A 25557-nucleotide genomic window follows, 5' to 3' on the forward strand; every position below is an offset into this window, starting at 1 on the left:
TCACACCAACCAGCAATCACCCATACACTAGTTCTATCCTACACATAGTGACAATTTACAGAAGCCAATTAACTTACAAACCTGCATGTCTTTGGAATATGGGAAGGCACTGGACCCAGAGAAAACACACGCGGTCAAAGGGAGAATGCGCGCACACTCCGTACAGACAGCACCCGTTGTCAAGATCCAACCTCCACCTCTGGCGCTGTAACGCAGGAACTCTACTGCTGTGCCTCTGTGCCGCCCCTATTTGAGACCTCTCTCCCTAATTGACCAATGCAATTATTCTTTCTGTTTTGGGTTCTTACTGTTCTAGCTGGAGCCGTGAAATGACCAGCGAAGACCAGATAATGTCAGTGGAATGCTTGAGAGAAAAATAAATTCGAGGAGCATTCATGAAAAAACATTATACACTTTATGGGAGACAAATGTTTGGACAAAAGTAGTGGATTATGTGGCTTTTAACTCATGTCACATCAATCTGTAATTAATCTAATTCATGGCACACATTAGCAAAGCTCGGTACATGAAAAATGTGGATTTTATGGCAAAACTACAGAGGGAGTAGGGTAATGAATATTTAAAGATTTCATGTTCCACAGCACCCCTTACAGTATCAGTCATTCATCAGTTCATTAGTACCATTTCTGTTTCGTGAAATGACAACCATGTAAAAAGTCACATAACATGAGAATATTAATTAAATTCAAGTTCCGGAAGATTGAATATGATCAATCTTGCTCTGTTTTGCTTTTCACTGAAAGCACAGAATGGAAGGTATCAGGCAGGATTAATTACTGTAATATTTTATCAATTGTCCTGGCAGAACATGCAATTTAGTTTTCATTGGTGTATAATTTTATTTTCTATGTTCTATTGTTGACGATTTTTCTACTCACATGTATGGCTGTACGCTGCATGCAGTGCTCTAACAGACAGGCAGGAACTGGAGTATACACCATTCAAAACAACAAGGCACATAATAAGCTTGAGGCTGTTGTCAGTCTGGAAAATCTCAATTTCAGGGCAGAAGCACTGACTGTTTTCTTGTGTTTGGGAACTTTTTGTAATTGGACAATGTAAGCATTTTTTGTAAAATTGTCTGTATATAATAAACTCTGTCCTTTTTTAGGCTCTGACAAATGGACAACAATGGACAGGAAAATGTTCAACAAAGCTCTGAAATTACATAACAAGGACTTCTTCCTGGTTCAGAAAATGGTAAGAAAATTGTTGAGGACTTATCCATTGTGGAATTTTAAAAAGTAACAAGCATGATTCTGGATTCCGATTTTTTTTTTAAAAACAGTGCTGTGGGAGGAGGAGCTCTTCATGATATGAGATTCGTCAGACAATGCTTCCTTCAGCTTCTTTTTGCTGGAAGGACAAGCTGATAATTCTTCTACCTTAGGTGGTCCCACCTGGTGAACGTTGACAAGCTTCTGCTGCAGTTCTGTGGGTTCAGAGTTGGCTGGCGAGACCAATGTGGAACTCTCAGCCTTTGCCACAGGTTGGGCAGGGGGTGCTTTATGGGCTGTGGGTGGGTGGTTTGGGAGGCGGAGCATTCCTCTCACCATTTATGTTGGGCGTCGGCGTAATCCTAGATGGAATTTCTCATTCTGGTTTTTTTTTTTTAATGAATGATCGTTCTGCATTTTGATCAGTCATGGGCCAGGAATCAGCTCAAATCAGTCAAATTGTTACATGCTTGAGAACATCCTTGAATAATTTCCTCTATCAACTTTGCAGTCTCTTGCAGTGACTGAGCTTGGAGTGGCTGTTTTGGCAGTCTGGCAATGGGCGTATTGACTGAGTGCGAATGGTGCCTCAGTGCTGGGGATGTTAGTCTCGGGAAAGACGCCAGGCTTGGTTCACTTACCCTGCTCGAGCAAATGGAGGATTATGTGAAGACAGGATTGGTGGTATTTCAACAATGCTTTATGGCACCTCCTGTATAAGTTCAAGCCTCAGACGTACATAGGAGGGGTGAGATCACTGTTGTCTAGGGACTATGCTGGATTTGAAATCTTGATTTTAAAACCTTTTTTCCTTGGATACCCAAAGTTAGATCATGGTGCGCTAAGGTTGATAGTGATGATCAGTATCTGTGTCTACTAAGAGGTAGCTCGCCAGGTGTAGAAACTTGTTTCATGTTTCCCTTAGTCTTGTCATAGATCTTTATTAAGTTGGTAATGTCAAAAGGCAGATTGAGTGTGAAGCCCATTCTCCCATTAGCTTCATTAAGTGAGTGAGTGATGTTTTGCAACTTGTCCTTGGAGCATATGCATGTGATGGTGTCATCCGTATACTCTGTGATTCACTCTGAGATGGGGATGACAGTAATACCAGGGAACATGTGATGTGAGTTGAACAGTTTCCTATTTATCCTGTAGATTAGCTTCAGACCAAGATGAATCTTGGTGTGGTGTAGCATTGCAGTGAGAAAGATTGAGAAAAGTTTAATGCACATTTATGAGGCAGGCTGGCTAAGCACCAGTCTGCACTGAGACTGGAGTAGGTACTACTGTTGTAGGCAGAAGGACAGATCAAAACTTACATGCCATCATTTGTAAACATAGGATGATGATGGGTTTCTGATATCGGTCTCTGGGAGATTAATGAACTGTCGGAGCAACGGTGCAAATAGAAAGAAGCACTGGATTAGCACTGGCAGTGAGAATAAACAAAATAAAAATGAAAACAAAAAAAATGCAGTAGTTAAAGGTACGTTGCAAGGTCAATATATCTTTTCTACTTGAAATGCGAGAATATATCAACCTTGCATATTGGACTAACAAACTGATCATTGGCCTCAAGGGAGTTAATTATATCAAGAGGTTATTTAAGGGATTTATTCTTTGTAGTTTAGAAATTTAAGGATTTGAGTGTGGTGTGCAAGAGATTTAGAGGAACTGATACGATAAAAATAACACCATTTCAATTGTTTGAAGAATTATTTTTCAACTATATTGCCAGACCTTTCATCAGTGATGCAAGGAAGCGTGCTGTAGATATTTGGAACTTTGCCATAAGTGAAAGTTTATATTCAGTTAATGGATCGTGTTAAATCGAGCTTGATCGATCTTTAATCAAAGGAAAAAATACAAAGGGATGCAGTCCAGTCTTATTGAAAGATATTACAGTATCCAGGAGCTAAATGGACAAATTTATTCCTATATAGGAATTATCTTAAATTATTCTGTTGCTGGGCCAAGGATGGTGCTTGTTATTGCATTAATACAGTAAATCTTATGTTCTGTAAAAATGCGTGTGTTAAGAAGAGTAATGTTCTAGCCCTAACTTTCTTTGACAAGTACGTACGAAGATGAAGGTAAGCTAGCTAAGAATATAAAGGAGGATACTAAAAGCTTCTTTAGGTATGTGAAAAGGAAAAGATTAGTTAAGACAAATGTGGGTCCCTTGAAGACAGAACAGGTGAATTTATTGTGGGGATCAAGGAAATGGCAGATGAGTTGAACAGGTACTTTGGTTCAGTCTTCACTAAGAAGACACAAACAATCCCCCAGATGCACTAGGGGACAGAGGATCTAGGGTGATGGAGAAACTGAAGGAAATTCACATGTCAGGAAATGGTGTTGGGTCGACTGAAGGCTGATAAATCCCGAGGGCCTGATGGCCTGATGGCCTGGATCCCAGGGTGCCCAAGGAGGCGGCTCTAGAAATCATTTTCCAATGTTCTATAGGTACTGGACTAGTTCCTGTGGATTGGAGGGTAGCTAATGTTATCCCACGTTTTAAGAAAGGAAGGAGAGAGAAAGGGAATTATAGACCAGTTTGCCTGACACCGGTGGTTGGGAAGATTCTGGAGTCAATTATTAAAGTGGTTTGGATAGCAGTAACAGGATCGGTCCAAATCAGCATGGATTTACGAAGGGGAAAACATGCTTGACTAATCTTCTGAATTTTTTTGAGGATGTAACAAGTAAAATGGATAAGGGAGAGCCAGTGGATGTAGTATGTCTGGGCTTTCAGAAAGCCTTTGATATGGTCCCACACAGGAGATTAGTGGGCAAAATTAAAGCGCATGGTATTGGGGTTAGGGTATTGACATGGTTAGAAAATTGGTTGGCAGACAGGAAACAAAGAATAGGAATTAACGGGTCCCTTTCAGAATGGCAGGCAGTGACTAGTGGGGTACCGCAAGGCTCAGTGCTGGGACTGCAGCTATTTACAATATATATTAATGATTTAGATGAAGGAATAATAAGCAACATTAGCAAATTTGCAGATGACACAAGGCTGGGTGGCAATGTGAACTGTGAAGAGGATGCTATGAGGATGCAGGGTGACTTGGATAGGTTGGGTGAGTGCGCAGATGCATGTCAGATGCAGTATAATGTGGATAAATGTGAGGTTATCCACTTTGATGGCAAGAACAAGAAGGCAGATTATTATTTGATTGGTATCAGATTAGGAAATGGGGAAGTGCAACGAGACCTGGATGCCCTTGTACATCAGTCACTGAAGGTAAGTATGCATGTACAGCAGGCAGTGAAGAAAGCTAATGACATGTTGGCCTTCATAGAAAGAGGATTTGAGTATAAGAGCAAAGAGGTCCTTCTGCAGTTGTACAGGGTCCTGATGAGACCACACCTGGAATATCGTGTGCAGTTTTGGTCTCCTAATTTGAGGACGGACATTCTTTCTATTAAGGGAGTGCAGTGTAGGTTCATGAGGTTAATTCCCAGGATGGCGGGACTGTCATTTGATGAAAGGATGGAAAGAATGGAACGACTGAGCTTGTATTCACTGGAATCTAGAAGGCTGAGGCAGGCTCTTATAGAAATAATATTATTAAGGGATTAGACATGCTAGATGCGAGAAACATGTTCCCGGTTTTGGGGGGGGGTCCAGACCAAGGGCCACAGTTTAAGAATAAAGGGTGGGCCATTTAGGACTGAGATGAGGAAAAAATTGTAAATGTGTGGAATTCTCTGCTTTAGAAGGCAGTGGAGTCTGATTCACTGAATGCATTCAAAAGAGAGTTAGATAGAGCTCTTAGGACTTGCTGAATCGAGGGATATGGGGAGAAGGCAGGAACGGGGTACTGATTGTGGATGATCAGCCATGATCATATTGAATGGCGGTGCTGGCTCGAAGGGCCGAATGGCCTCCTCCTGCACCTATTGTCTATGTGCCAATGTAAGCGTAATGAGCAACTGAAAAAAATCAAATGTTCTTTTAAAAAAAACTAACAGAGGTTAAGAGCAACGTTGTTTTGCGCAAAGCAAATCGCAGTGGCATTAAACCAACCAGAGATTTCTGGAGATTTTCATCTCACGGTATGCTTTCTTCATGTTGCAGATCATTGAAATACAAATGATGATATGTGTATTTAATTTGCCATTACATTTCCAGCAATATTTGTTCCCATGTATCTTTTTACAAATTGTAACAATCTTATTATTTTTATGGCTGAGGAATAGAACTATTATTTAATGTTTTATTAATCAATGCATTTATTTTATCTCTTCAATCGCATACCAAGTGGATATTATTTAATGTTTTATTCATTAATACATTTTTTTTCTCTTTAATTGCATAGCAAGTGTGAACTCGTAACCAGTCCTGCAAATAATATAATTCCAATATATTAAATATTCAGCGCTTCAAAGCCTGACAAAACAAAGATATGCTGGAAATACTCTGCAGCACTGGGAGGTCATCAACTTGTGTTGGTTTCTCTCAGTACTTCTCGATCTGCTGCTTTTATTTCAATTTGTTGGCATCTGAGTGGTTTTCTTTGTATTAAAACAAAAAATCAGCAGCCTTTGCAGTTACTTGTGGGTAATCTTAGCATTATACTGTGAGTTTCTATCTGCTTTATATTTGGGTAAATAGAGAATTTTGTTAACTTGGGATTTTGCACTTCTTAACAGTTCCTCCAATTTTGAAAGCAATCTTGTATGTACTAGCTAAATACATCATTATTAGGCCTTGCAAGTGTTGTGGTTCTCTTGTGAGAAATAGCACTAAAATGAAGGTGGCAACTTGAGGAATTTCCTGAAACATTCTTAGTAATTATTTGATGTTTCTGCTCTTGTGTCTAGAGAGCTCGTGAGCTAGTGTCTGATACCAGGAATTAGTGGGTTAACATATAATGAGCGTTTAACGGCACTGGCCCTCTAGTCTCTGGAGTTTAGAAGGATGAGGGGGATCTCATTGAAACTTAGCGAATAGTGAAAGGCCTGGATAGAGTGGATGTGGAATGGATGTTTCCACAAGTGGAGAGTCTGGGACCAGAGGACATTCTTTTAGGAAGGAGATGAGGAGGAATTTTTTTAGTCAAAGGGTGGTGAATTTGTGGAATTAATTGCCACAGAAGGCTGTGGAGGCCATCAATTTTTTTTTTTAAGGCAGAGATAGATAGATTCTTGATCAGTATGGATGTCAGGGGTTATGGAGAGAAGGCAGGAGAATGGGGTTAAGAGGGAAATATAAATCAGCAATGATTGAATGGCAGAGTGGATTTGATGGGCTGAATGGCCTAATTCTTTTCCTATCACTCATTAACATGAATTTAGGAGAACATAAACACATCTTAATGGTGAAGGAGAGAGACACTCCAACTAGTTATCAAGCTGGGCTCTGTTACCCAAATTGAATTGATTAACTTTTTTTTTACAATGAACAAACAAAACACGTATGTTATCTGGAACTTCATCCTGGACAGTTGGTATAAAGCACAAACAAATCACCACCATTTATTGCATTTGCTTTATTGCTGACGGGGAATTAATTTCCAGGCATTTATTTTTATACATCAATTGCAAGAGGATATATTTATCTTATCGTACAATCATCCCTAGGAACATTGTTTTGAAAGGTTTGGTGGTATTTTGTTGATTATTACACTGATGTTATCTATTTGGGCTTAGTGCGTTGTTTAACCTATTTTTTCACGAACATTAGATGCCATTATTAGCACGGCAAATAGCAAAATAATATTGTTTCTAAAGGATGACAATCTAATGGAAGCTGTTTCCTTTCCAGCCATGAGCGATAGAAAAAAAATCTAACTATTTGCTTACATTCAACAGCATTTAGTTATGCAGTTGTGTACATAACAGACGAATAACAGTGGGAATCCTGCATTGCTTTGCCTCTGGTGCCATTGCTATCCTGACAAATGAGTTGGCTGTTAGATTGAATAACATGGGGTAGGTGGAAGTGGATTGGGACAAGAGGGTAATGGAGGAGGTCACAGGATACCGTACAGATGTTCGGGATGTGAAATCGGGGCTTGGGAGTGTTAGAAGTCTGCAGAGTGATGTGAGTGTCAGGCAAGATGAGAGAATCCGTTTTCTTTAAAAAAAAATTAAAAATGTCATTCCATGATTAGATTTGACGTTACAAGTATTTTGAGAAGGTGAAACGGGATGTGGAGAAAGAAAAACTTGGAAAGGGAAAGAGCGTAAGCAGGAACAAAGGAATGACCTAGTGGGAAAATAATAGAGCAAACTGGGTATTGGTCTGGAAAATAGAAAGGAATCAAATGAATTTGGTTGACCCACAAATTTAAAATAATCTTGTAGAGAATCCAGGCAGATGCCAAATGTTGAAGACAATTGATAACTGCACAAAATCAATTAATGTGATGAACATTACATACTGCAATTTGAATTGACTAAAGGCTGGAATACAGTGGATCAATTAATGTTACTCTGGATGATGTACAGCTCAGTTCACTGTCCACAAGTTCATTACAATTGGAATAGGAAGACCATTTGTAATTTAATAGATAGACTTGGATATGCAAGCTGAAAAACATCCAAGATACAGAATAGAAACAGGGTCTTCAGCCCAAATTTTCTATGTCGACTAAGATGTCTCAAGTACGCTAGAGATACCTGCCTGTCCTTGGCTCATATCCTTCTTAACCTTTCCTGTCCATGTACCAGTCCATATGTATTTTAAATGTCAAGGCCCTCCCACTTAGTAGAGGATTTGCAAATCATAGCAGAAGTGCCATCCAAATTAGGCGTTTTGTTGGTTGACACCAGGAGACTGAGAACTACAGTGCCCTCTATAATGCTTGGGACAAAGGCTCATCATTTATTTATTTGCCTCTGTACTCCACAATTTGAGATTTATAATAGAAAAAAATCACATGTAGTTAAAGTGCACATTGTCAGATTATAATAAAGGCTATGTTTGGACATTTTGGTTTCACCATGTAGAAATTACAGCCGTGTTTATACATAGTCCCCCCCATTTCAGGGCACCATAATGTTTGGGACACAGCGATGTCATGTAAATGAAAGTAGTCGTGTTTAGTATTTTATTGCATATCCTTTGCATGCAATGACTGCTTGAAGTCTGCGATTCATGGACATCACCAGTTGCTGGGTGTCTTCTCTGGTGATGCTCTGCCAGGCCTGTATTGCAGCCATCTTTAGCTTATGCTTGTTTTGGGGGCTAGCCCCCTTCAGTTTTCTCTTCAGCATATAAAAGGCATGCTCAATTGGGTTCAGATCGGGTCATTGACTTGGCCAGTCAAGAATTTACCATTTTTTAGCTTGGAAAAACTCCTTTCTTGCTTTCGCAGTATGTTTGGGATCATTGTCTTGCTGTAGAATGAACCGCTGGCCAATGAGTTTTGAGGGATTTGTTTGAACTTGAGCAAATATGATGTGTCTATATACACTGCAGAATTCATTATGCTACTACCATCAGCAGTTGTATCATCAATGAAGATAAGTGAGCCAGTCCCTTCAGCAGCCATACATGCCCAGGCCATAACACCCCCACCACTGTGTTTCACAGAAGAGGTGGTATTCTTTGGACCTTGGGCAGTTCCTTCTCTCCTCCATACTTTGCTCTTGCCATCACTCTGATATAAGATTTTCCCATCCTACCTTTGTATTTCTGTTCATGAAGTCTTCTGCAGACAGTGTTCATTGACAAATCCACACCTGACTCCTAAAAAGTGTTTCTGATCTGACGGACAGGTATTTGGGGATTTTTCTTTATTCTAGAGAGAAGTCTTCTGTCATCAGCTGTGGAGGTTTTCCTTGGCCTGCCAGTCCCTTTGCGATTAGTAAGCTCCCCAGTGCTCTCTTTCTTCTTAATGATGTTCCAAACAGTTGATTTTGGTAAGCCTAATGTTTGGCTGATGTCTCTAACAGTTTTATTCTTGTTTCTCTTTCTCATAATGGCTTCTTTGACTTTCATTGGCACAACTTTGGTCTTCATGTTGATAAACAGCAATAAAAGTTTCCAAAGGTGATGGAAAGACTGGAGGAAAGACTAGGTGCTGAGAGCTCTCTTATACCTACATTCAGGAGGCAATTAAACACACCTGAGCAATTACAAATACCTGTGAAGCCATGTGTCCCAAACATTACGGTGCCCTGAAATGGGGGGACTATGTATAAACACGGCTGTAATTTCTACATAGTGAACCAAAATGTATTAAAATGGCCTTTATTAAAATCTGACAATGTGCACTTTAACCACATTGTGATATTTTCTATTACAAATCTCAAATTGTGAAGTACAGAGGTAAATAAATAAATGATGGGTTTTTGTCCAAACATTATGGAGGGCACTGTATTCCTTGCCTAAGTGACATGCCAGAATACATATGCAGTTAACATTTGAAATAACACAAGTTTGACATATAACATTTATCTGACTCTCATGCAATCAGCATCCATTTGACAATGATATTGTATTCATAGTTCAAAGTCACTGCTTTCATGTTTTTAATTTTTAGTGATTTTTATCCTCGGATCAGAATAGGTTACACCCAGTTTGACCTTTTTATTCCAATGTGTGACCTGCTCTTTCGCAGATAAGTCATAAGATCAAGTGACCTTTGAGAACACATTCCAACATTTTTTTAGCCCTTTCAATCAACTTTACTTTCTCCAGCTCAATCGAAGTATGAGAATGCTTGACCGATTTCTGAGTTCCAACCTTAATTTTATGCAGCAACGAAACGAATAAATCCATCTCACCTCTGCAACTCGCTTCACTCCATCTTTTCAATTTTCCTCCGCTTTCCGTGTATTTTAATGCTGATCACTGTATTCTGCCATTCGAACCAATTCCAATGGTTCTTTATTGTCACATGCACAGTGAAATTATTTTCTTACATACAGTTGAGTAGAGTATTGCCATACCTAAGCACAATCCTCGATTAGCGAAGTATATAGAAATTGTCCACTGAGCCCGCATGTAAGAGGCACCAGGTATTGGTGCCATATTCAAAGCCCCGCATGCGTTCTAGGTCTTGTGAGCGGCTCCCGATCCAGGCAAGCCCCAGGTTGCTACAGGGCCTCCAGCTATCACCTGCATTGGACGTGTGGATCGACCAATGTCCCTCTTCTCGCCTTTATGATCAGGGGGCAGGCAACTCCTGCAGCTGACCTTGAGGGCGTGGTAGACCAGACCGCGGTCCCTCTCCTACCTGCATTGCTCCTCACCCATCGTCAACTCCATCCTCCTGGCCTCTGGTCTTCGTGGGATGAGCAGGACCTGCCCGACAGCTTTTTCCCTACCGTCCACGGCCCACCGGGTCTTTGCGCGTCCGGCCGCAGGGGGTGAGTGGGTGAGCTCGGCGTCTTCCCCATTACAGGCTGCTGGAAACCTCTGCCTGCCGCCCACTGGGGCAACGTTTTCACACAGAGGGTGGTGGGTGTGTGGATCAGGACGTAGTTGAGGCAGGTAATATAACAACATTTAAAAGACATTTGGACAGGTATATGAACCCCATTCCATTTTTGCGCTATTTAGGCTGAAGCATTCAGCTATATTGAAGCTACATTTTTGAAATCCATCTGTGAGCATTTCATCTTTACCATTTAAAAAGTCTCCCTAAAACCCATCATGTTGACATCATTTTAACATTTATCTGATTGTATTATAATGGCAGATATCAATTCCTTTACCATCAGTGAGAGTTCAGGAGGTTTCTTTCACCAAACACATTAAGAATCACTGAATGTCCTCATTGGGTTTTACAACTGGCTAAACCAGGGCTTGGTGATCTAGCTGTCCAGTGCTTGTTAAAATATGTGTTTATTTTCTTCTCTTTGCAACCGCACCCCAATTCGACATCATTGCATCTCATTAGGGCCAGTGTCTACTTTTCCATTCCTTATTAATTTCTTGGTCCTCCTTAGCTGAAATTTGAAGTATTGCCCCATCTTCAGGTTTACTGTTCATTTTGACAAAGTTAAAAGCCTTTTTTTTCCTCCATCTAATACGTTCTTTAATTACACTCTGTACTCACAGTGGCCCACTTCCTGTTAGGATCTTGTGCTTTATATGTTCACTGTAAGCTATGTGAAAAATAATTAAATATAAATCACTGGTCTTTACCATTTACAATTAGGGGAGCACTTATTACTGCCTTCCAGCATAAACGTACTAATTGCAGCTCAGTGACAAGTGCAGGCAACTCAATGTGGTAATGAGTTCTGATCATTTTACTGGCTGGTGTAGAATTAGGGATATTTATGGAACATAAGGAGTCCATTCTTCTCATTGTGTCTCCCTGGCCGAGAAGACAGACACAAAGGCCACAGGGAAGAACTGCAGATGCTGGTTTAAAATGCTGGAGTAACTCAGTGGGTCAAGCAGCATCTCTGGAGAGAAGGAATGGGTGACGTTTAGGTTCGAGACCGTTCTTCAGACACAAAGAGTGCTGGGTGTATGGAACAAGGTACCAGAGTAGGTAGTTGAGCCAGGTGCTATTGCAACGTTTAAGAAACATTTAGACAGGTACATACATTGGACAGGTTTAGAGGGATATTGGCTAAATGCAGGCAGGTGGGTCGAGTATAGATGGGACATGTTGGTCTGTGTGAGCAAGTTGGGCTGAAGGGCCTATTTCCACACTCTCTGACTGAGAGTAATCCATTTTAATGCCATATTCAGTATCTTAATCATTTTGGAAGTTCATGTATTTCAAATGCATATCAATTGCACCCTTTACAAATAAGTTTACATTTTCAGATTATCATCAAAATATTAGAATTTTCTGTCTGTTTTTAAAAGGATAGTTTGACTAACTGTTGATACATGATTTGGATTCTGAACGGAGGATTAAGTAATGAATCCAAAGTTAATAAACTCCTGCATGCATTTGTGATATTAAAACAGAAAATGCTGGAAATACTCAGCATGTTACTGAAAGGACCTTGAGTTACATATCTGTATGCATGTATGTTTCCAGAGATGCTGCCTGTCCCTGTTACTCCAGCATTTTGTGTCTATCTTTGGTGTAAATCAGCATCTGCAGTTCCTTCCTACATACTAAATGTATACATGCATATAGGTTTTCATATCTTGATTTAGCCAGAGAAAGCACTGAAAATAGCACAGGTTGGTGATCAGGTTCTCAGGCAAAGCATCAAGAGATATGGGGGGAAAAGTAGGATCAGGATACTGATTTGGGGTGATCAGCCATGATCATATTGAATGGCAGTTCTGGCTCGAAGGGCCGAATGGCCTACTCCTGCACCTATTTTCTATGTTTCTATTTAATAACTTGTCAGCTACTGGATTTCGCAAGGAGATAGCAAAACATTCGGTTACAAAATCAAAAAATAGAAAATACTGGAATTGCTTCCAGGTCAGGCTGAACATGTGGAGAATTTTCAGATTGATGATCATTCTGATGGTACCTATTCTATGTGTGTTGCGTAAATGTGAACATCCAGATTTTAATTTTTGAAGTCAACCTCATTTAAACATTCAAATGACTTCATGATTTCAGTAGCTTTCACTCAGTTTTCCTTTTCTGGCTGTGTTACCATTTTGTTGTGCCAAAAATATCATTAACTTCCTTTCACTTCGTGTTGCTTTCTTCCCTGAAAGTGAGGATTTGTTCTCTGTTGAGTGAATGGCATAAAAATTAAATTGAGTCCAGGAGGCTTTGGATTTAAATCAGTATAAAGGATATGAGCAAAGTGTGTGCTGGATCTTCGAGCCAAGCAGAAGTAGTGTATGAAAACACTCGTACAGAATGGAGATGATTAATATTTCTCAGATGCTTGGTCTGAATTTTGTTTGCAAGTATGATTTACCAAAATAAACTTTTTTCCCCTCATTTCCATTCTTGGATTGAACTTGTGCATGTTGACTTACATCAAGTACCTTCAAATTTGTTTTCAATTTTTTTTTTTTAACACACAATTTAAATTTCTTAAATGGTGAAACAAGTCATTTCAGTCTTAAAATACAAATTAGTCAATATGTTGCAGTTAAGTTAGTAGAGTTTATTTTCCCCTTCCCTTTTAGGTTAACTTTGCTAAGAAAGGACTGGCAAACAATCTACTCTCAAGGTGCTGTTTAAGCCACTAGTGCAAACATCCTCTCCACATCCACTCTATCCAGGCCTTTTATTATTAGGTAAGTTTCAATGAGGGTTCCCCTTCATCCTTCTAAGCTCCAGCAAGTATAAGCTCAGGGCCATCAGACGCTCATCATATGTAAACCCAATCATCCCAGGGATCACTCTCGTAAACATGCTCTGGCCCAAAACTGCTCACAATGCTTCAAATATGGTTGGACCAATACTTTATTTAGGTTGAAGGTACATTGCAGAAACGGGCCTTTCAGCCCACCTAGAATGTGCCGACCAGCGATCCCCACACACTAACACTATCCTAGGGACAATTTACAATTTTACCGAAGCCAATTAACCTACAAACCTGTACGTCGTTGGAGTGTGGGAAGAAACCGAAGCACCTTGAGAAAACTCACAAGGCCACGGGGAGAACGTATAAACGCCATACAGACAGCACCCATAGTTAGGATCGAACCCGGGTCTCTGGCCCTATAAAGCAGCAACTCTCCCGCTGCGCAATCGTGCCACCCCTACGCAACCGTGTGCTCCTTATAAAGCCTCAGCATTACATCCCTGCTTTTAAATTCTGGTTCTCTCAAAATGAATGCGAACATTGCATTTGCTTTCCTCCCTGTTGTTTCAACTTGCAAATTAACATTTTGGGAATCTTACACCAGCACTACCAAGTCCCTTTGCTCCTCTAATTTCTGAATCCTCTTCCAATTTGGAAAATAGTCTACGTCTTTATACCTACTACCAAAGTGCATGACCGCGCACTTTGCTGAGCTATGTTGCACTTGCTACTTCTTTGCCCACTCTCCCAAACTGTCCAAGTCCTTCTGCAGAGTCTCTGCTTTCTCTGCGCTACCTGCCCCTCCATCTATCTTCGTATCACCCGCAAACATGGTCACAAAGCCTTCAATTCCAACATCCAAATCATTGATACACAACGTGGAGTAGTGGAAACAACACCGACCCATGCGGACCACTAACCAGCTAACCAGAAATGCCCACCTTATTTCCACTCGTTGCGTTCTCCCATTCAGCCAACTTTCCATCCATGCTAATATCTTCTATCTAATACCATGTGCTCTCATCTTGTTCAGCAGCCTCACGTGCAGCACCTTAGCAAGGGCCTTCTGAAAATTCAAGTAAGAGTTTACATCCACTGACTCTCCTTTGTCTATCTATTTACTTTCTCAAAGAATATTAATAGATTGTCAGGCAAGAATTTCCCTTCACAAAACCATGCGGACTTCAGCCTATCTTATCATGTGTTTCTAAGTACTCGGAAACCTCATCCTTAATTATGGACTCTCAATGGTATGAACAGTAGTCCAATGACCAAAGTTTGAGTGCAATGAGAGTTTAAATGTCAGTTGGCATAGCAACATGAATTCAGATTTTTAGACCATTGGGATCACTTCTGGGGGAATATAAAGCAAGGTAATCAGAGAGAAGGTAGAACACATCAAGGATAAAAGAGGGGCAGAGGTGACTTGGATAAAATGCACAGTTACATCTAAACTGGAAGGAGACCAATACCCTTGCAGAGAGTTTACCTGGTGCTACTCAAGAGGATTTAAACTAGAGAGGGAGGGGGGTGCAAACCAGGTTAGTAGGTCGGAAATTGAAAGCAGTGATGGGAAGGTGAGGACCTGTAAGTCTCAAAGAAAGAACAGGCAAGGAGAAGTGAAGGAATATGATGATGCTCATGTGCTGAACTTTGTTTATTTCAATGCAAGGTGTATTATGAGGAAAGCAGATGAACTTGGATTAGTGCTTGGAGCAATTATGTTGTAGTCATTGCAGAAAGGTGGTTGCAAGAAGAATAAGATTGGCAATAGGGTTAAGACATGATAGGAAGGGGAAAATGGTAGAGTGGTTATTCTATTAATTAGCCAGACTCATGGCAGCACTCAGGGATGAGATAGAAACATAGAAAATAGGTGCAGGAGTAGGCCCTTCGAGCCTGCACCGCCATTCAATATGATCATGGCTGATCATCGAACTCAGTACCCTGTACCTGCCTTCTCTCCATACCCCCTGATCCCTTTAGCCACAAGGGCCACATCTAACTCCCTCTTAAATATTAAATGACATACTGGAAGGTTTATCCGCTGAAGCGAAATGGGTAGAGACTAAAAATAAAAAAAGTTGCAAGCATTCTATGGAATTGTACTATGGGCTCCAAGCGGAAGATAAAGGAACAGATACAAGACAGATCACCAAATGATGCTAAAGCAACACTTGCCTAATATTGACTTGCTCGGTGTTAAAGGCTTAGATGGAGTCTTTGTTCGATATATCTAAAATAGTTTTTTTAAACAGTATGTGGATAGTCCTTCCCGAGAAGGGAACATACTGTACCTGGTGTTGGGAAATAAGCCTGGCCACGCGACTGGTGTTTCAGTGGGAGAGCATTTTGGGGATAGTGATCACAACTCCATGATTATTTTAATTGTTTTGAATGGGGATAAGTATGGACTTTGTGGGAAGCTGCTAAATTGGAGGTACTGGGGAGACCTGATATAAGTATATAAAATTATTAAAGGCCTAGATGCAGATGGTCAAAGAATGGAAATATCAAATACTAGCGGGCATAGCTTTAAGGAGTGGGGGGCACGGTTTAAGAAAGATGTGTGGGACATGTTTTTCACACACAGCACATGGAACGTGCTGCCGGGGGTAGTAGTGGAGTCGGATGCAACAGTGGGATTTAAAAGACTTTTAGATAGGCTCATGGATATGCAGAGCATTAAGAGATTTGGACCATGTGCAGGGAAATAAGAGTTGGTCTTGGCATCATGTTCGGCACAGACATTGTGGGCCCAAAGGCCTGTCCCCTGGCTTTACTGTTCGAAGAATCCTGCAACAACCATAAACACAAATAGATATGGGAAAGAAAAATATTAGCAAGAGTCCATTACAAATAGAAACAGGAGAAATTACAGTGCATTCAGAAAACATTCAGACCTCTTCACTTTTTCCACATTTTGCCACGTAAATAATAATAATAATAATATTAATAATAATATATTTTATTGTCATTGCACATAAACGCAACTGGATTTGGTATGCAGCTTCCAACCGATGTCATAACAGATGTTACAGCCTTATTCTAAATGGATCAATCTACACACTGTACCCCATTATAAAAAAGCAAAAACAGGTGTTTAGAAAATTTTTGCAAAGAAATTAAAAATAAATAACTGAAATATCACATTAACATAAGTATTCAGACCCTTTATTCAGTACTTTGTTGAGGCACCTTTGGCAATGATTACAGCCTCAAGTCTTCTTGGATATGACGCTACAAGCTTGGCACACCTGTATTTGGGTAATTTCTCCCAGTCTTCTCTGCAGATCCTCTCAAGCTCTGTCAGGTTGGATGTCGATGCACCGCTATTTTCAGGTCCTTCCAGAGATGTTCGATCGGGTTCAAGTCGGGGTTCTGGCTGGGCTACTCAATTCACAGACTTGTCACAAAGCCACTCCTGCAATGTCTTGGCTGCGTGCATAGGGTCGTTGTCCTGTTGGAAGGTGAACCTCCATCCCAGTCTGAGGTCCAGAACGTTCTGGAGCAGGTTTTCATCAAGGATCTCTCTCTCTACTTTGCTCCATTCATCTTTCCCTCGATACTGACTAGCCTCCCAATTCCTGCCGCTGAAAAACATCCCCATAGCATGATGCTGCCACCACCATGCTTCACCCTATGTATGGTATTGGCCAGGTGATGAGCGGTGCCTGGTTTTCTCCAGACCCGACGCTTGGCATTCAGGCCAAAGAGTTCAATCTTGGTTTCATCAGACCAGAGCACCAGAGGAAACAACCCTTTTGGCAAACTCCAAGCGGTCTGTCATGTGCCTTTTACTAAGGAGTGTCTAACGTTCGGCCACTCTACCATAAAGTCCTGATTGGTGGAGTGCCGCAGATATAAAGTTGTCCTTCCGGAAGGTTCTCCCATCTCCACAGAGTAACTCTGGAGCTCTGTCAGAGTGACCATCGGGTTCTTGGTCACCTCCCTGATCAAGGCCCTTCTCTCCCGATTGCTCGGCGGCCAGCTCTTTATTATTACAATGACCATTATTTCCAGATGAAGCACAAAATCCTCTGGAAATTATGGAGATCAATGGTTCGAAAGAAAGTGGAAAAATAAAAGAAATTATTCTGCACAGAGAAATAATACTTGATGAATAGGTCTGAAAGCTAACACATGCACAGCACCTGATCACCTGAATTCTAAGGTTTTGGAAGAAGTGTTTATGATGATGCATGTTGTCATTTTCCAACATGTTATGAAATCTAGGATGGTTCTTGCATTGTTTCAGATTGCAACTGTGGAACTCCACTATCTTAGAACGGAGAGAGACCGAAAGGAAATAAGATTTGAGGAGAGATCAAGTAGATTGGGCCTGAACTATATTGGGTTTAGCAAAATGAAAGATGATCTCATTCTTTCCTTGCGTGGGTGTCAAGAATCCAACAGTCACTGCCTCAAAATAAATTGTTGGTCATTCAGAACGGAGAAAGATAAAGGGTAGTGAATCTTTGGTATTTTCTCCCAAGAGGCACAGATGAGTATTCAAGATAGATTGACAGATTTTTGGATGTTACAACAATCGAGGGATATGTGGTAAGTGATGTTGAGGTGGGAGATAAGCGATAATCTTACTGAATGGCAAAGCAGGCACAAAGGGCTATGTGACCGAGCATTGAAAAGCGATTCTTGGCAGATGTATGCAGCTTATTTTGTATGAATATGTATGTGGCAAACCCATCACTTATCTGATTTAAATCGGCAATGGGAGTTTGCAGTGAATGTGGGAGAGAAAATGGTAACAACAATTACTGCATCGGAAAGAACTGCAGATGTTGGTTTATACCGAAGATAGACAGAAAATGCTGGAGTAATTCAGCGATCAGGCAGCATCTCTGGAGAAAAGATCTGAAGAAGGGTCTCGACCTATTCCTTTTCTTCAGAGATGCCACCTGACCTAATGAGTTACTCCAGCATTTTGTGTCTATCAACAGCAATTACTACATATGTTTTCAAAGATATAAATTGTTTGTTTATCATGCAAATAAAACAAAAATAGCTGTATAGGTTCAAATATGATGTAGGGAAAGAATGTAGATTCCAGTATTGAAGAAGCCACCAACAGTGATCATAGGAATGGACCTCCAGAAATCAGATGTAGAATATGATGTCTGTAGCAGATAATCACCCTTCTCTACTCTTCCAACTTCGGCTTGTGTGTGGTATTTTTGGCAGTGTGCACTTGTAACTTTATAAAAAATAAATAAATAAACAATTGTATTGCAAAGGTTAATGTCTAAGTGACTTTTCATAAATAGGACTCATTGTTATACAGCAATAACTTTATCACCTTACTGCAGGTAAAATCAAAGACAGTGGCACAGTGTGTGGAATACTACTACACTTGGAAAAAGGTCTTGCGATTAGGTCGAAAGCACCGAACACGCCTTGCAGAAATGGAGGCGGAGGTGATGGTAAGTCAAAATCATCAACATGAGGAAGATAACGATAAAACATTTGAAAGGACTTGTAAACTTATTTGACCATTGCTTTTCTTTCAAACTGGACATTTTTTAATTAGCTACATTTTGCAGATATATGGATAGAAAGGATTTAGAGGGCAATGATAGAAAGCTCAACAGTGGGAGTGGATGGAGAGAGACAGAACGTCAAATAGCCCTTGCTTTCCCTCTCTCCCCCTTCCGAGTTCTCCCACCAGTCTTACTGTCTCCGACTACATTCTATCTTTGTCCCGCCCACTCCTCTGACATCAGTCTGAAGAAGGGTCTCGATCCGAAACATCGCCCATTCCTTCTCTCCAGAGATGCTGCCTGTCCTGCTAAGTTACTCCAGCATTTTGTGTCTACCTTCGATTAGTAATTTGGGTCTGGAGCTAATTTGATTTCTTCCAAAGAGCCCAATCTAGGTATGATGGGTCAAATGATATCTTAGTGTGCAGCATCTTTTAATGAACTTTTAATGAATTTATATATGCACAAATAGTTGAATTTTCTGAGAGTGAGGAACAGGGAGGGGCATTCCAGTCTGACCTGTAGAACCACAAATTGCATAATCAATGACACTTACAACCAGGATAGAATCAATGGGGAGAAAGGTAGTCGCATGTTGTATCAAAATACATGGTGACATACTTTTCCTTCGCTCCATAGATGCTGCCTCACCCACTGATGTTCTCCAGCAATTTTGTCTACCTGTGACACACTTAAACCTTGCATTGTACCTGATTTATTATTATCAATTGATTAATTAGAGACCTGTTTAAAATTGGTGTTATTAATATTCTGCAAAACACAAAGTGCTGAAGGAACTCAGTGGATAAGGGTGCATCTGTGGAGGGAATGGACAGGTGACGTTTCGGATCTGGACCTTTCTTCAATCAGAAGCTGCCTGATCCACTGAGTTCCAAAGCAAATCTTGCATTTTTCTCAAGATCCCAGTTTCTTGTGTCTCCATATTAAATTGTGTTCTGCAATTTGATGCTAATTGAGAGGATTGTATGTTTGCAAATATGGAGCTTGGTCACAATTCTTGGTTCTCTTTCCTCATTCCCTGGAAGTGTCCTGTCCTGTCCTGCTGAGCTTTTGTTCCAAACGCACTGATGACCCTGATTCTTCAAATGTGTGAGATACCTTGTAGTGAAAATGGATTAATATTAACTTGTTTTCTTAGGAACAAAGTAATGAAGATGCTCTTTAATTCTATTTAAATATTTAAGATATATGCTTTGGAGTAGCACAAGGTAGCTGCCTTGGTCCGTTACACTTGTCCTTGTATATGCTGCTGCTAGGAGGAGTTATGAGACAGCATTATGTAAATTTTCTGTAATGCCGATGACACTCAGTTATACCTCTCTGCCGAACCCACTGATGTAAATGCCTTAAGTTTTCTGACCACCTGCCAATTTTCCATTAAATAATTGGATGAATGCTAATTTTCTTAAACTCATCGATGACAAGACAGATATTTTACTACTTGGATCAAAACCCAAGAGAGAGATGTCACTCAGTAAACTGGGAAATTTGACTGCCTATGTCAAACAAGAAGTCGCAAGCCTGGGGGTAAAAATTGACAATGATCTTAATTTTAAATCTCACATAAATAAGGTAACAAAATGTGCTTTCTATCACCTCCGAAATATTGCTAAAGTACGGCCTTTCTTAACTCAACATGACTATAAACAACTCATACATGCTTTCATATCAAGCAGACGATTACTGTAATGCTGCAGTGGCCTGGACAAGGTCAGGAAAAGGCTGGACGCCAGGCAGGTTCAGAAGTCCTTTAATCAAGCATGACAATACACCAGATAAAACCCCCAGCAGAAACCGGGAAACCCCGTGGGCAAACCCCCGTCCCTGTACCCTCATGAGCTGAGGGGGATGACCCGAGGAGTGGCCTAATATCCATCGACCGCCCCCCAAGAACTGGAGGCACGAAACAGACAGGAGGGTTCACACGGCGACCATTCCCGCCCCAGGAACCGGCAACCAACCAACAGGTGCAAGGGACGGAGTAGCCACTGGAGGAGGTACCCTAAACGGAGGTCGCCATCGCGGGTGGGGTCGCGCGACCGGCACCGGCCGATCAATGCCAACATGCGCCGGCTTCAGCCGTGCAACCAAAACTGTCTCACGCCGACCCCCCATGTCCAGGAAGAAAGTGAACGAGCCATGTTCAAGGACGTGGAAGGGACCTTCGTACAGCTGCTGGAGGGGTGTCCGATGAGCATCCTTGCTCAGGTAGATGAACTGGCAGCCCTCCAGAGCAGAGGGAACGTGCGGACAGAAGGACGCATGACGAGACGTGGGCACCGGCGGCAAGATGTTGCAGGCAGTCCTGACCCCGTGCCGGTGGAATAAACTCCCCGGGCACTGTCAACGGGGACCCATACACCCTCGGCAGAGGAGGAGGCCAAGTCCTCTTTGGGTGCGGTGCAGATCCCCAGCAAAACCCACTGCAGGGCGTCTACCCAGTCCGGATCAGTGAGCCGTGCCTTAAGGGCAGCCTTGAGTTGGCGGTGAAACCGCTCCACCGGGCCGTTCGCCTGCGGATGATACGCCGTAGTGTGGTGCAGGCGAGCCATGGTCGACCACAGCTCCGACATGAACTGAGGCCCCCGGTCGGACGTTATGTCCAGCGGCACCCCGAACCGGGCGACCCAGTGCGCCACCAAGGCCCGAGCACAAGTGGCCATTGAGGTGCCAGCCAGCAGAATGGCCTCAGGCCATCGCGTGAAGCAGTCCACCACGGTGAAGAGGTAGATCATGCCCCAGGACGGCAGCAGCGGCCCCACGATGTCCACGTGAATGTGGTCGAACCACTGCTGAGGAATGGCGAACTCCAGCAACGGCGTGCACACGTGCCACATGAAGCGGGAGGCTATGAGAGTGGAGGGATGGGCAAGCCCGTGGAGCACCTCGAACACCCTCCGCCGTCAGGCGATGGGGACGATGGGTCACGGAAGTCCAGTGAAGACATCGCACAGCAGTGTTGTGCCCCCAGGACCACAGACAATGTCCTCCAACTGCAAGCCTGATACTGCCGTGCAATAGGCGCGGGACAACATGCCTGGGCGAGCCAGTAGTAGGAATGTGGTCTCCACCACGTGCTTGGGAGCAGAGGTGCGGAATTGGGGTTCAAAGTTGTCTGGGAAATCCGCCAGGATGCGCGCGATAGTCGCATCCACGGACGATAGGGGGCCACCGGGCGTGCAACCGGTTCACCAACACGGAGGGCGACCGGCTCCAGCGTGATGGAGTGCACCAGGCGATGCCACTTGACATCCACGAGGAGCGAATGCGCTCGAAGAAAATTAGTGCCCAGCAGCGGATGGGAAACGTCGGCGATGACAAACTCCCACGAAAAGCAGTCGTGGCTGAAGATGAGGGACAAGGTGCAAACTCCGTAAGTACGAATAGAGCACCCGTTCGCCGCGGTGAGGTGGGGACCGCGTTTGCCCGCACGAATGTCAGTGATTGATGGAGGCAGCACACTCACCTCCGCCCCGGTGTCCACGAGGAACCGACCCCCGGTTCTGCGATCCCAGGCGAAGACGTGATAAATATGGGCGGCCGTCGAAGGAATCATTGACTACCGGCCCCTGCGTTTCCCGGGAACGCACAGCGCGTGTGACATTGCCTGGCTGCAGTTCCCCAGCGACGGTGATAATAGCACCAACCCCCTCTGCTGGCATCTGGTGGAATAGGTGATGTTGGCTGGGCTGAACACCAGCGACCTCTGCTGGCGTCGTAGGGAACTGCCGACGGGCCTTGCTGGAACGACGTGCCTGCGCTGGAATGCCCGTTGGCGGCTGGATTTCGCCGCGGAGGTCATCCGGGAGCAGCCGAGAGGCGGTCAATAGCAGATTCGACCTGTTCCCTGCTCCGCGCTTCCCGACGCCGCGGGAAGGACGGCCAGCGCTTCCAGATCCCGCTGACGGGACATCCACAGCTGGTCAGCTCGCTCAGCCATCGTCTGCGTGTCGATAAAGGGATTGCTGACGAGCTGCAGGCGGATGTCAGGCGGGAGCTGCTGGAGGTAGGCATGTTTAAGTGAAAAACAGGGTTCGCGGTCGCCCATAAGGGCGAGCTTGTCCTCCAGAAGGGCCGATGGCCGGCGGTCACCTAGGCCGTCCATACGCAGAATCCGAGCTACCCGCTCAGACTCGCTAAGACCAAACCTCCTGATGAACAGGGTCTTGAGGCCCTCATATTTGTTAGCTGCCGGGGTGCGCGCTGAGATAAGGTTTTACTCGCCTCGCAGCCGCCTGGTCAAGCGCGCCGACAACGTAATAGTACTTAGTTCCATCCACCGTCACCCCCCACAGAACAAACTGTGTCTCTGCCTGCTGGAACCAGATATCAGGCTCTTCGATCCACAAAGTCGGGAGCTTCGGCGCGACGGCGTGGAGGTTCTGGTCCATCATGCGTGATGAACGTCAGGATCACCAATGTAGTGGCCTGGACAAGGTAGGGAAAAGGCTGGACGGCAGGCAGGTTCAGAAGTCCTTTAATCAACCATGACAATACACCAGATAAAACCCCCGAGCAGAAACCGGGAAACCCCGTGGACAGACTCCCTTCCCTGTCCCTCATGAGCCGAGGGGGGGTGACCCAAGAAGTGGCCTAATATCCAGGGACCGCCACACTGCCTTATTTACCGGTCTACCTTCAAAATCCACCAACAAGTTACAACTCATTCAAAGTGCCGCAACCCGGCTCTTAGCAAATACCAAGAAAAGGGAACATATGATCCCAGTATTATATTCCCTTCATTGGCTGCCTGTGAGATCCAGGATAGACTATAAGGTGCTCCTTCTTGTCTATAAAGCCCTAAATGGCTTAGGAGCAGCATATTTTACAGAGTCTCTCCTTCCCTATGCCCCTACTTGAGCACTCGGGTCTTCTGATGCTGGCCTGTTAGCCACTAAATGCCACAGCAATAAGAAAATTGGTGAAGCAGCCTTTTTCAATGACGCCCCCAAGCTGTGGAATACCCTGCCTCAGAGACGCCCACTCAGTTGACATTTTTAATCGGCAGCTAAAGACTTAAATGCCTTTCCCACGTGCATGCGACCTGCATGCGGCAAGCGCGACCAAACCGGAAGCGATGGCCGCGCGGAGGTCGAGTGATCCCCGTACAGGGCCGGTCCCACCAGCATGCACCTGCATGCGGCGAGCGCGACCAAACCGGAAGCGGGTGCCGCGCGGAGGTCGAGTGAGTGACGTGAAGTTCGAGCGAAGTCACGGAAAGTTCGTGCGTGACGTATGGTGTCGAGACGCTGAGCAATCCCGTTGTGGCGGCGCATACGGCGTCGAGGCAGCTGCGGTCCGGCAGGCTGTTGCCGCGTGGAATTTATGAACACGCTCAATTTTTCGGAGCCCTGCGCGATGTCAGGACCAGCACTGCACAACTCCATACGGCTCCGGCGATCGAAGTGGGACCGGCCCCGCGAGACCGTACGGCTCAAGCGACCACATTAGGTCGCACTTGCTGCATGGAGTCACATGCTCGTGGGACAGGCACTTTATCTTTTTAATCAAGCTTTTAACTGATTTTACTCCCTTTGTCCTTTTGCACTCTCAATTTTATATTTTTATATAAATCTGTGCTTTTTATGCCTATGTTCTTACTGGTTTTTTGTTTAGACCTGTGTCTATGTGAAAGCACTTTGGGTTGCATTCAATTGTATGAAAAGTGCTATACAAATAAAGTTATTATATTATCTTCAAACCACCTTTGCTAGTGTTTAGTAATGATGTTATAGAAATCACACAGGCCTAATTTCAAACGTTTGCACTCCTTTGTCACAAACCATGTTATCAACAATGCTATCTCACAAAGCCCACATTAAATGTGCCTGTTTGATTTATAATTCAATTTCCTCTCACATGTAATAAATTGGAATTTTTTTCTTCCTCTATAGTTTAGTGGTGAAGATGAAGAATTGGAGGACGAGGATGATTATGATAGAAAATCAGATCGAGATGAGGAGAAAACAGAAGTGCCGAAGTCCCCATTACAGCTTGTGCTGGTTCCCGTGGAGCAGCCAGTCATTCAAGGGCACACGTTTATGTGTGAAATGCCAAATTGTGGTGCAGTACGTATAAGTTTTGGCTTCAATATAAGATGAAAGTATGAAATTATGAAAGGCTTTATATTTGAATTTTTCAGACTTTTTTCTTGATTCAGATATTTCAATTTACCACTCCTTTTCAATGCCCACTTTCCAAAAAAAACTAAATTATCGTCTGCAAGATGATGATGATTGCATCCAGTCCCATTGGAATAGGGGTAAACACTGGGAAAAGATCAGAATCCTCAATCGATCCCCTTTACCCCCCAACTCCACTTCAATCATGTAGGTTGGGTGTGGGGCATAAAAACAAAACATAACAAATTTGATGGATTATTTTGCTGATGAGGAAACGCATCGTGGATTAGGACAATGTAGCTGATATTGTCATTGGAAAATCAAAAGGGTGTTTCATGAATCTTCTTGAATTTTTTGAAGAGGTTACTAGGGAAATTGACGAGGGTAAGGCAGTGGATGTTGTCTATATGAACTTTAGTAAGGCCTTTGACAAGGTTCCTCATGGAAGGTTGGGTAAGAAGGTTCAACTGTTGGGTATAAATGCAGGAGTAGCAAGATGGATTCAACAGTGGCTGAATGGGA

The 25557-nt window shown here is 43.1% G+C and overlaps 1 protein-coding gene across 7 annotated transcripts in view; it reads left to right on the top strand.

The window, feature by feature from the left end:
* Nucleotides 1–25557, top strand: part of LOC129699693 (transcriptional-regulating factor 1-like) — a 239712-nt gene that overhangs the window by 204620 nt on the left and 9535 nt on the right. For all 7 annotated transcript variants that reach the window (XM_055639687.1, XM_055639691.1, XM_055639689.1 and 4 more), the window contains 3 exons: nucleotides 1133–1221; nucleotides 18722–18835; nucleotides 24808–24981. In XM_055639687.1, coding sequence (XP_055495662.1) covers nucleotides 1133–1221; nucleotides 18722–18835; nucleotides 24808–24981 — 377 coding nt within the window. The remainder of the gene's footprint in view (nucleotides 1–1132; nucleotides 1222–18721; nucleotides 18836–24807; nucleotides 24982–25557) is intronic.

The sequence above is a fragment of the Leucoraja erinacea genome, chromosome 8, assembly GCF_028641065.1.
Source record: "Leucoraja erinacea ecotype New England chromosome 8, Leri_hhj_1, whole genome shotgun sequence".
Taxonomy (NCBI): domain Eukaryota; kingdom Metazoa; phylum Chordata; class Chondrichthyes; order Rajiformes; family Rajidae; genus Leucoraja; species Leucoraja erinaceus.